Source organism: Primulina tabacum, chromosome 18, assembly GCF_025594145.1.
Source record: "Primulina tabacum isolate GXHZ01 chromosome 18, ASM2559414v2, whole genome shotgun sequence".
In the NCBI taxonomy this organism is placed as follows: domain Eukaryota; kingdom Viridiplantae; phylum Streptophyta; class Magnoliopsida; order Lamiales; family Gesneriaceae; genus Primulina; species Primulina tabacum.
The window spans coordinates 21008726-21021124 of NC_134567.1; the positions used below are offsets into that span (position 1 = coordinate 21008726).

Genomic DNA, 12399 nt, shown 5'->3' on the forward strand with positions numbered 1-12399 from the left:
GAGGAGCAAATCGTAACAAGATAGAGAATTTGGCCACATATTCTTCAATATTCAGATGACCCTGTCTCAGATTAGCAGACTCTGCACCTTTATCTTTTCTGTACGATACTGGAAAGAATAATTGATAGAATTCAGCTTTAAAGATCTTCCAAGTAATAATTGTACCTCGATGCTCCAATGCTCTCTTAGTCGTGAGCCACCAATTCTTTGCAACGTCATGCAATTGATGCCCAATCAGTCTAACTCTTCGTTCTTCTGTGTAATCAAGTGAGTCAAATAACATCTCAATGTCATCAAGCAAACTCTCACAATCAATAGAATTCTCTGTGCACTTCAAAGTCGGCGGTTTGAACGACTGAAATCTCTTCAATAGTGTTTCCATAGGTTTCGCTGTAACATCCATTGGGTTAGTAGAGGTACTACCCTGTTCTGAGATTCTTCGAGGAGGCATATCTGATTATCAAAAGGGTTAGTAATCAAATATAACAAATCTGTTTCAGTCCTCCTCTGATCATCATACCTCTAATCAAGAATCGGTTCTAATTCATTCTTTTAATAATACACGTTTCCAATTAAATCACATAATCAGGTAAACATGTATTTCAAATCAGTAAAACATGCTGTCATGCTAGCATCACAAAAGCAGGAAAGAAAACTCAATCTACCCCGCTCACTCGCTTCTATCCCAGTCTAAGGAATATACAGCTCTGATACCACCTGGTGTGGGGACCCGGACGCTAACTCATTCTTTTCAATCGTCATTAGGATTTAATGGATCAATTAAATAAAGTGGGTCGTAAATTTTTGTTTTAAATGTTGAACACTTTATAAACAAGTGTACAAAGTTCTATAACAAATTAAGTCTCATCTCATTCAAATTACAAGATCAAGTTTAATATCTACAACATGATCCAAAGTACAAGTCTTTTACAAAAAAAAGCCATACAAACTAGTATTCAACAACTACATATCAAGTGTTGAAATTCAGTTCTACATCTAAGCCCGGATCTCCACTCTAATCTCGATCGCCAAGCTCTTCTCGACCCTGATCATGTCTCACCTGTTGTCATGCACACATACAAACATAACAACAGCCGAATTTATAATTCCCAGTATAAACAACATATACATGCATTTCAAACAAACATATACAAAAGCATATAACATTTATAAAACAATATGCATCGTAGTCTACGAAAGCATAAATCGATACAAAGCAATAAATCAAACTCTTTGACTCTTACTCTTGACTCGACTCTTATCTAGGGATCTCGGTTGAATAAGAACGTAACAAGTCTCCCACCTACTCTTCCTAGCTAGATGGTGGTACGTTCTTATTCCCAGACATTGGCTCTCTATATCGAATCTTTACAATAGGAGCCGATCTACTCCTAAGCATATCGATATCCACCAAATTTCCAGTGACTTGGCACCTCTGCCAAAGACTCAATACATGCTTGCTATAAATCAATAGACTAAGCATATCAATCTCATGAATTGAAAACATCAAAGCAATTATAATAAAGTATGTGGTTTTGGGAAACTCAAGCTATCTCTGACTCGAGTCGTATCTTCCCGGTTTAACATTGATTTATATCTTTCTTTTCGTAGATCAGTCTGGTCAACAAAATCAAATATCAATTTGGCTCTGTTCAGCCTTCGAAACCTTCAATACCAAATCTGGAATGACATTTCGAGAAATACAATATCACATACAACTCAAGGCAATACTGGATATGATCATAACTCAATCTAATTCTGTTTCGACGGCATAACAGCACAATCTCAATATATCCAGCAACTCAAATATCAACAGATACCAATCTCAACAATTCATAATTATAATAAACACAAGCTGATATTCTCAAATTATGTATAATCTCAATCAAATCAAATCTGTAAAATGATAACAATTTCATACGGTGTCTGTTCTTCGATCCGGTTTTGATTATACGATTACTACAATCTCAGGAACACATAATAATAATCATATCATGATTCCTTCAATGTCAAGTTTTCAAACCATAAAAGAAAGTAGTAAAACTTACGTCCTTTTGAAGCCTTTTACGAGAGGAGCACAAAACTCAACTCGGATCGAAATTCTGACGGATGGATCTAACACAAAATTAAATTTCCCAATATGAAAGCTTGAGAATTTCTAAGAACTCTCGGTTCTTTCCTCTGCATAATCTGAATTGGAATGAGGGATTAATGAGGTTAATACATGTTCCCATGCATGGCAAGACAAGTGTCACAATTTCATACATCAGTGCTCGCGCATATGTGCGCCCTGTCTTCGTGCATATGCGCGAGACCTACTGTCTTGGCACTTCTGCATTTCACATGATCGCGCATATGCGCGCCTCGTCTCCTCGCATGTTGGCGCGCATATGCGCGATACCTGTTGGATTTCACAACTACAATCCTCATTCCTTTCCAAATCTGGTCTCGGAGTGGTCCTTCTATAATCACATCAATTTATAAATAAATAATCTCGGATTAACAGGACAAAAATCTCGGGCATTACACTTGAGATCCTCCGAACCAAAGCTGATAATCACCTCACTCCTCCTCGTTACCTCAACCTCCATACAATCTCTCCTACTCCTCGTCTTTCGAGCCCAATTGGAATCACCATCGGTAGAACCTCCAAAGATCATTTTTATTACCCTCAAGGCAAGGGGCGATGCCTTTTTCCTCTCCGCATCCTGATTTCTCCTCCCACTAGGGGTACTTCTCGAGTTCTCCCAGGCACTGGGTCCTGCTGCCAATTTGTCCAGGGTGGCAACCTCGGCCTCTTATTTGGTGGATTATATCCATGGACAGTAGGCGGGACATAATCTCTCTTCAGCATCCGGCAATCCTCTGTGTTATGAAAACCGACTTTGTGAAGGGTGCAATGTCCCTTCTTCTCGGGCCTAGCAGGCTGTGGAGTGCGATTCAGATCTTGCATCTTTCTGCACTAAATTCTTGTAATTTTCGGTCTCAGACAATCTTTTAAGGCACATGTTGAGAAAAATGCCCGGGATTGCCCCTCCTCTGCCCTCTTTCCTCGGGTCTGGCCACCCGGTCACCCCTCTCTCTCTCTCCAAAGCCTCTCTCTTCTGCTTTTGAGCCTCCTCCATATTAATGTATTTTTCCGCCGGGGCCAAAAGATTTTCAAAATCCCCGGGCGTCTTCTTGGTCAATGATCGAAAAAATTCCCCCTCCCTTAGCCCCTGAGTGAATACAGTAGTTTTGGTATCAGGGGCGCAGGAGAGAACATCCAAAGCAACACGATTAAATCTTCGGATGTAAGCCCTCAAAATTTCTTCCGGGATCTGCTTTACTTCAAAAAAACTAAAAACAGTCATTTGTACTTCTTGCTGCTGCTGAAGTGATGTAAAAACATCTTTTGAAAATCCTCAAAAGATTGAATGCTCTGAGGGGACAATCCTGCAAACAACCTCTAGGTCGAGTCCACCAGAGTAGTTAAGAACACCTTACACTTGATTCGATCCCTATAGCAATGCAGCATGACCATGTTCTCAAACCAGGCCAAATGCTCCTCAGGGTCAGCACTGCCATCATAATCCTTGACTTTTGCAGATTTAAAATGCTTGGGCAGAGGTTCCCGGACAATAGCATCAACAAAAGAGCATCCTTTACTGACTCCCCGAGCATGATTCCGACTCTCCATTTGCCCCTCCAAAATCCTCATCTTCTGCCTCAATTCTTCCAACTCATCGGCCATAGTATAAGACTTAGAACCGGCACTAGACTCCCTCTCATCCATTCTCACTTCCTCCTCCCTCACCTCTTGCTCTCGCTCCTACTCCCCTTCGGGCGGTGTAGCATTATGAGAAGGTGCCCTTCTTGCTACGGCCTTCTCCACTGCTTGGGATATAATCCGAGCTAAATCCTCTGGTGACAAAGTAATAACAGGTGGAGGTCCTGTGGGCGGAGGACCACCTTGTCCAGAGATAAGTGCATCATCTCCAAGAACCCGAAAAGTATCTTGATTTGTTCTTCTAGTAGGGGCCATGTCTATGTCTTGAGCTCAATTTCCCACAGACGGCGCCAATGATGCGATCCGGACGAATTGGGTGAGCAGGGTCGAGTTAATCCACAGGATCTGATAAGATTTGAATTAAAGGAAAATGAGCAAGGGATATGGCTTCAAACGTAACCTGTAAACAAGGAAATAAACTCATGAATGGGCGCCGGAAAGGTGTCCGGCATGACCACTTTGATGCTTAAGTCAGCAGGTGAAGGATGAAGGAGAAAATTGCTATGTATATGTGTGAATATACGTGAATGCCAAGAGCTTAGAAACAAAAATATTCGGATCATTCAAATGTAAAACATATCTGCTATTTATAGGAGAAAATCATATGATTACCTTGTTTTCAGTGTCCACCTGCTAATTAAGTTAAGATGGCTGCCCATACCCTATCTCTGATAACTTTTCTGACACGCCAAACGCCTGTGGTTCTGACAGATGATTGTCGAACATAAGGTAGCACATACTGATGCACTTGAGTGAGGTGCTATTTTCGAAGTAGCACAGGTAGAAATCCTCCCGAGAACTTGTGTGAGAGCCTGGGTTTCTGATAACTCGAAAAGAAGATGTATCGGGTAATAAGATGTCCCGGGCATTCACCTGCCCGGCTTCTGACGTACCCTTCCTGCAGATTTACCTGATTTGGGCAATCCATGCATTGTCCCAAGTCAGTAATTCCTCTCACAGAACCCTCTATAGAAACTTTTTTTTTTCTAAATTAAATAAATTTTAAGAGTGTACAAAATTTTAAAGAGTATGTCTCTTGTGAGACGGTCTCATGAATTTTTGTATGTGAGACGGGTCAACCCTATCGATATTCACTATAAAAAGTAATACTCTTAGCATAAAAAGTAATATTTTTTCATTGATGACCCAAGTAAGAGATCTGTCTCACAAAATACGACTCGTGAGACCGTCTCACGTAAGTTTTTGTCAATTTTAAAAACAGTATGTTGTGTGATATTTTAAAGGGTTTTGAGTAAAAATAAATTGGTTACTTATTTTTTAAGAACTTATTTTAACGTGCCTGTGAATAATTGTTTTAATAAAATTTAAAGATAACATTCAATAAAGACTTACTATTTTTTCTTATTTATTCAAAAAAATTATGTGGAATTTTTTAAAAGTATAAACTACTTTTACAATATTCTAAATTTATCTATATATATAAAAATATATCTCACTATCGGCATTATTTTTATAATATTAATATCTTGTCTTTTTTATAATAAAATATCGAATGAGGTTACCCCACTCATCGAATTCTTTTACAACATACATAGCACATTTAATCCCTCTGTCATATTATATAGTCCATAAGTCATGGAAATCGTACAAGTTCAATTCGATACAAGGCTTTGCAAGCATGAGACATAATAAGTTTAACACTTTCGATCATGAATAACATTATTTCAATTTGGGAGTCAAAGAAACAATAAAGATCCCTCCCCAAAACAATGATTCATGTCTAAACTTTGTTACTTTGTTGTCATCATAACAAGTTGCAACAGCAACACTATATTAGAAAGTTGATATCCCCAATTTTTCCCGTCAAGCGAAGATCTTGCCAACTTCTTTGTGTGGTCTTGAGATCAATGATGATATGAAATTCGAGCTATAAAAGCTTCAATCCACCAGTCACATCGTCGACCAGGTCAGCTGGCCCTGCATACAAATAAAAGAAGAGTTGATACTTGTTAGTATGACTCGACAAAGTGAATTTACACAACTCTGTGTGCTGGCAGGAGACGCAATTTCTCATAATCCGAGCTTGACCCAGATAACCTTGCTCCACCAGCATTGAGAACTGAAAGTTACATGGACATAGAAAATGTGAACCTTACCTAGCACCGCCATCACCGTCCTTGAATCTGGAAAATTGGGATGGAGAAATTGAGTGGAAAGCAATAAACGTAATCCAGAAAAAAAAAATATGCAATTCAGTTCATAAATATGTTCTGATAAAAAAAATGAACACAGACCTAAAATATGATCTGTTGAAATGCAGATATTTTCCTCAAACTCTCAGCTAAAACAGAATCTTCTCTCTATCTCAAAAAATGTGATAACTTTGCATGTTCATTTGGAGGTTGGATTGCCATAGAATTCAAGTTTAAAAACGATAAAATCTGTTCATATTGATGTAAAAAAAGTAGGCAGACATCCTATTTATCATTTTACAAGCATTTATTGCTTCTGTTCGTTTTTTTTTCACAACTAAGAACCGAATCCATCCATAGTTCAGCTGCAATTAAAAGAGCAGATGTAAGCAGCCCTAATTAATAAACTAGGCTTATTTTAACCAACTAGCAGTTTAGGCTTTTCAGTCCAAAGAAATTATCTCAGAAATACATAGCCGCCATAGTTAATTATGAAAAGCTCACAATTATTAATTATAAAAACCTGAAAATTCGAATAGGGCAACGTTTTGATTTTCAATTGAAGCCACTAAATGTTCAGCCAGTACGAGGTAAGTGTTACATGGGTGAATATTTCTTTTCATCGGTTGGAGGGCAGGGATGGGAGTCGTGCTTTCCCTCTTTAAATTAGGTTTCACTGACTTGAAGTTCATCAAAATAAAGTAGCATGGATACATATATGAAGGCAGTTCAAGTAGGATTATTCAAATTAGTTTCATCGTATTTCTAAAATGGAACAATTGTCACCTAGTACATCAACATGAAACGATTCACGCAAAAATAAATAGCTATATAACTCACTAGGGGCGATCTGTGTTCTCCCGGCATCAATAGTTATATGTGTTGGTATATTTAGCGACTTTGCCCTTTCCTGCACAAGTTAAAAAACATTAGCAGACCAGTGATGATAAAGAATATTACATCATCGTGATAGAACTTATATCATGTGATGAAGTATACGATTTATGGATATTCCATACGGATCAAGTTTCTATACAAAATGAGGGATGATTATCTTGAGATGTGCACATTAAACTCTCAAAATGAAGTTAGTGCATCCTCAAGAAGGTAAGCGGAAGCATCCAGTTTGATCATAAACATAGTTTTGTAGTTTTCCTGCACAAGAAGAATTTAGATCATGTATATACCAACACCGAATTCTATCCTTCTTATTTGAGATGGTGTTCAATACATAATCTGCCAGAAGCAAATCACCATCATCATAGCTTTTTCCACCAAAAAGGGTTCATGAACGGAGCAGGTCGAATTTTAAATTGTGAGATATCTTGTAAGGAATTGTGTTTATGTTTGAGACAGTAAATTGATGCTCAAGAACTAAGAATTTGACATTTTATCCATCTTATTTTTCTTTCTACAACAAATGAATCACCGCCTATTCAGAATACTTCCAGTTACCATGTGATTGAAAGTATAATTCACTTACTCTATCCTTCAAGAAAAATTCAACACACAATAATACAACACTCACAGTTGTTTACTTCAGTGTTTATTTAATCCTTGGGCTGTATTAAGCACTGTAGTTGAACAAAATAGCATAGCCTATTTGCATATTGTATGATACCATGCATGAGACTAAACCGAACACCTATGTTTCGTAACATATCATTGAAATTCTTCTCCGTCGCCATTCTGACCTGTAAAACAAGCATATCATCTTCACTTTCAATTTTTACAACCACCTTTACCTGCCCGCACATCTCCCACCTGCACAAAGATCAACCTTGAACAGTAAAAAATTTGAAACCAACCATTTTAATTCAAATTGCATGAAAATTATTTGGAATCGCGCCTTAGAAGTACCTGTTCAACGACTTGGGTGCCCTGTTTAAAAGTCTCTTATACAGACCCAAGGTTGCATGGCTGTACACAATAAAACAAAAGGTGTACTTTTAAATGTAAATGTGTTAAGATTGGAATTTGGACATAACTCAACCCCAAAAGCTAGCTCAAGAGGGGGGATTGTCCAAGACTACATATACAACTCCCAGGTATTTAATGCAACCGATGTGGGACAACTAACACACCCCCATCACGCCTAGGAATGAACATCTAGAGCGTGAAGTTTACAAATGACCTAATTATGGGTAGAACGGGTGACCCAATTATGGACAGTCTAACACATAATGGTGGAACCTGAACTCTGATACCATGTTAAGATTGGAACTTGGACCTAACTCAACCCCAAAAGCTAGCTCAAAAATGGAGGATTGTCCAAGACCATATATACAACTTCCAGGTATTTTATCCAACCGATATGAGACAACTAACAAAATGATCTTTTAAGAAATCATTATGAATAAGAAAATAAACACTTTTTAAAAGTTATTATTGACTACAGGAATAAGTTTAAACACTTGTCAATATTGATAACAATGAGTTCAATTCCGATTATTTCACATCCCCACAGATAAAGCATAAGAACCAAAATATATAAGATCAAATGTTTCCCTTCAATCATAAACTTCAGAATCTAGTATGTCATTCTTCCTTACAATTCTTCGGTACATATTACATATTTGAAGTCCATTCCTCTTATTTATATATACAATACTATTTTGTTGAGGTTCCCACAACGAAATATATAGATTTAATTGAACAAGAGAGGATAATTATTTAAAACTATGAACATAATCTCTAGTTTCTCCTTCAATAAAATCGATATCAACAAAATATATTCAGTTAATTTACTACATATAACAGACCAACTATCCGTAACCGGCATTGCATTTCAAAGCAATCATCGAACTATACCATAAATTACCTGCATTGGGCAGCAATCTTCCCTTTCCCCATTTTCAAGTCATTTCTCACAACTAAAACCTTCACACAAATAATAAACTATTAGACCTTATAACGCATATGACACCACGCTAATCAAATAAATGTAAACACAATCACCATTTTAAAATCTTCCAGAATTTCAGCCAGTTCTTCGACCTCAAGTGGTTGTTTACCCCCATTCTTCTTCTTATTCTTCTTATCATCGTCATTCACGGCAATCTTAGATTCTTTGGATGATATCAGTAAACGAAAAGCTCGAGCCGAACGGCATGCCCCCAGCAGGCACCCCAGGGCAAAACAACCCGCCCCGATTAGGAAAGCGCTAAGCCAACTCATCCCTATCATATCAACCCCCCAAAGCATAAATCCACACTGCATTCAGATCACCATTATCTAAACAACTTCACAACAGTACGCATTGAAAATAAAAATAAAAATGTACACATAAACCGGAGTGAGAGAGAAAATTAAATCAGATATTGAGATGATCGTAAGTTTTCCACAATTTTCAGCGAAGTAAACGCGCGAGGAGGGGAATAAAGTACCTGTACTGAGGGGAGCTTCCGGAACAGAGCACCGGAGTACACGATTCGATGGCAGGGTTCTAGCGAATCTACGACGGCGCTTGATGTCAGTGTTGGGAGAGAGTCTTTCAGCTCTTCATACGGTAATTATTGGTTTAGCCAAAAGGCCCAAGTCATAACATATGAAATAATTATTTAATAATATAATTATATTTATACGTTTTTATTAGTATTACATGAAATAATAATTAATATAAAAATTATTTAAACCAATAATTAGCGTATGAAGAGCTGAGAATAATAATTCGTCTAGACAGTAGCTTAGATTAATATATAATTTTTTAAATTTATTTTTTAATATTTTTGAAATATTTTCTCATTTATTTGCATGATAAGCATGTCATAGATTTTGAGTTTGAATTTGATACAAAAGAATTTTCGAAGAGATGTGGAGATGAACAAGAAGAATTAGATATTTAAGCTAAAAAATCGTCTATAAGCTAGACTATCACCTATAATTTTTTAGAACACTTATTATAATAAAAAAATATTTATATTATAACAATTTTTGTTAAATGTATTCCTATTAGACATTCTCATGAATATATATCGTGAAACAGGTCGACTCGATTAATATATAGAGTAAAAAGTAATATTTTGACATAAAAATAATATTTTTCATGAGTCATATAGATTAAGAAATTTCTTAAGATGGGCTAATGAGAATTTTTGTGAAATTTATATAATTACCAAAAGAATTTTAGACACCCTGTCCAATATTCAAATTTAAATAGTTATCAAAAGATTCTTGTCAAGTTGAAAATATCATATATTTTTGTGATGATCGTAAAGATCTCACATCGTATTATCGTAAATCGTATTTTGATTTCGATAATTCATGATATTTGTCAAATTATCGAGTATATGAAATATATAATTGACAATGAAAGTGAGAAAATATGTTTTCATAACGAAACATTGTATTAGTAATTGATTTACGTTTGAAAAATATCTTGAACCGCAATGGAGAAGTGATATATGTTATGGTTTCTAGCATAATAATATGTATATTGGTCTAAATGAGATGAAACTAATTTTATTAGAGAGATAATATGTAGCATTAAAACTTTTATGTATTAAGTTTTGTCCAAATCTATTTGAAAATATAAGCAAAATCATCCTCAAGTGTGTCGTGTGTATTAAAGTTACTGCACTGACACATTTTAGGAGAATTGGCATAAATTTTGTGTCCCATGCTCAAATTGAGTGAGGTTAACGACAAATGAAAGCTAAAATATAGAGCTGCAATTTTTATGTTGACAACCATTGCTAAATCGAAGTGGAAAATAGAATTTCGAGCAGAACAGAACATACACTCGCGCAGTGAAGACGCGCACCTGCCCTCGCGCCGAACACCTTCGGAATCCTGCACCTGTGCCCACCGCCTTACTTGCACAAGATTTAAGGTTGATAAATATGGTTTGTGGCCTTTGTTTCATTAATTTTTCCTCTCGACCTGCGAAGAAAGGTGTGTTGGAACACTTCATGTTAGCAATCTTGTTTTTGATGTTAACAAAACTTGTTATTAAGTTTCTAATGATTTACCGAGTGTGCAGATGTTGTAACTGATCGAACTGATCAGTTACCGAGCCTAAACTGAAGCTATCGAAGATGTAAACTGAAAAGTGCCAACTGATTGATCGAACTGAACCAATATAATTAAAGTATCAAGAGCAGTTCAACTGGTGGTTCAGAAGAAGACGTTCGAAAGCCCAGCCAGTTGATGAAGAGCCCAACTGACAAGTTCAACTGAATCAGTGAAATCAGCTCAGCTGACAAGTCAACTGATTTCACCTCAACAATTCCAAACCAGTTCAACTGATCAGTTCAGAACATCAGTTAGGAGCGAACCAGTTTGCAGATACGACAAGCTTAATCCAGCTGTGCACAAAGGTACAAAAGCTATTGTACGATCATAGTACAATAAGAGACGTTGCAGCAGCACTTAAAGCCAAATGTTCCAGATATCTATTTTGGAGAACAAATTCAAACTGCAACGGATTCATTCAATGAGTCTCACTGTACGTTCAGCCAAATGCCTATAAATAGAAGCCGAAGTTCAGTGAAGACGATGATGAGAGTTGATGGAAAATACAGAGAGGGCACGCTTATTGCATATCAGCTTTAAAGAAGCAATCAGCCATGTTTTCTGAGGGAACACTTCAACGTGTTATCAGCTTAAATTAGAAGCATATTTCTCTCAGTATGTGAGAACACTTTCGGGTAGTTCACAGAGATCAGTTCTCACACACGCACACACCACCACTCAAATTCCGTCTTGCACAATGACGTAAAACATGTGTATGTAGTCTTTCTCACCTAGACATTAAAGAAGTGTTGGTTGGAAGGTGATGCCTTCAGTCTAGACTAGGAGTTCAGTTAGGCAGTGGGTAAGTCCTAAGCTGGGTGGGTTATTACAGTTGATGTAATTAATCAACGTCTTCTAGTGGATCCTACCCGAGGTGGTAGAAGGGGTGACGTAGGAGCAGTTGAAGTCTACGAACATCCATAAACATATCTTGTGTTATTTCTGTTTAACTGCTTGTTTTTGTTCTTAACTGATTTGATCAGTTCAGCTGATATCAGTTCAGTTCTGTCCATAACTGAATTGATATAAGCCATAACCGATCCCTAACTATTTCCAGTCATTCAGTTACACAAGATATAAAATATATCAGTGTTTCTCAACGAAGGATTATTTCGAGTGTTTTTCGTTTGGTTTAATACCAAACTCGATCTAATTCATCGGTGTATATTTTCTTAGAACACGAGCTATTGCAGCTCATCAACGTTTTTAGAGGATCCTCCCGATCCAACAAGGTGAGAAGTCAAGCTCTATGAATCAAAAACACATCGAAACGTCATTGAAACTCAAAAAGAACATATTCGAAATCATCGTGTTGAGAGCATTCTTTTGATGTAATTTTCTCTTTGATTTAATACCTTTATTTATTGAATTGATGAAAAAGCATGTATTTGAATTCGAAATCAATATATGCGATACAATAGCTGACGAGAAACTAAATTTCAGAGTCAGAATTAAATTATATTA

The 12399-nt window shown here is 36.8% G+C and overlaps 1 protein-coding gene across 1 annotated transcript; it reads right to left on the bottom strand.

Moving 5' to 3' along the window:
• Positions 1-5329: 5329 nt before the first annotated feature.
• LOC142533425 (uncharacterized) lies at positions 5330-9409 on the bottom strand. Its single transcript, XM_075640183.1, has 8 exons — positions 9309-9409; positions 8881-9135; positions 8744-8802; positions 7783-7842; positions 7617-7686; positions 6763-6832; positions 5887-5913; positions 5330-5707 (listed from the first exon to the last, which is right to left on the bottom strand). The coding sequence occupies exons 2-8, from the start codon at positions 9124-9126 to the stop codon at positions 5658-5660; spliced, it is 582 nt and encodes a 193-aa protein (XP_075496298.1). The 5' UTR covers positions 9127-9135; positions 9309-9409; the 3' UTR covers positions 5330-5657.
• Positions 9410-12399: the final 2990 nt, after the last annotated feature.

Bases quoted from the DNA above. Each gene is read 5' to 3' on its own strand.
- LOC142533425 (XM_075640183.1), bottom strand. From the start codon at position 9,126: ATGCTTTGGGGGGTTGATATGATAGGGATGAGTTGGCTTAGCGCTTTC. The intron at 8,803-8,880 runs GTGATTGTGTTT...ATTTGTGTGAAG, and splicing joins TTCTGGAAGATTTTAAAATG to GTTTTAGTTGTGAGAAATGA. The intron at 6,833-7,616 runs GTCAGAATGGCG...TAACTTGTGCAG, and splicing joins ATGATATGCTTGTTTTACAG to GAAAGGGCAAAGTCGCTAAA.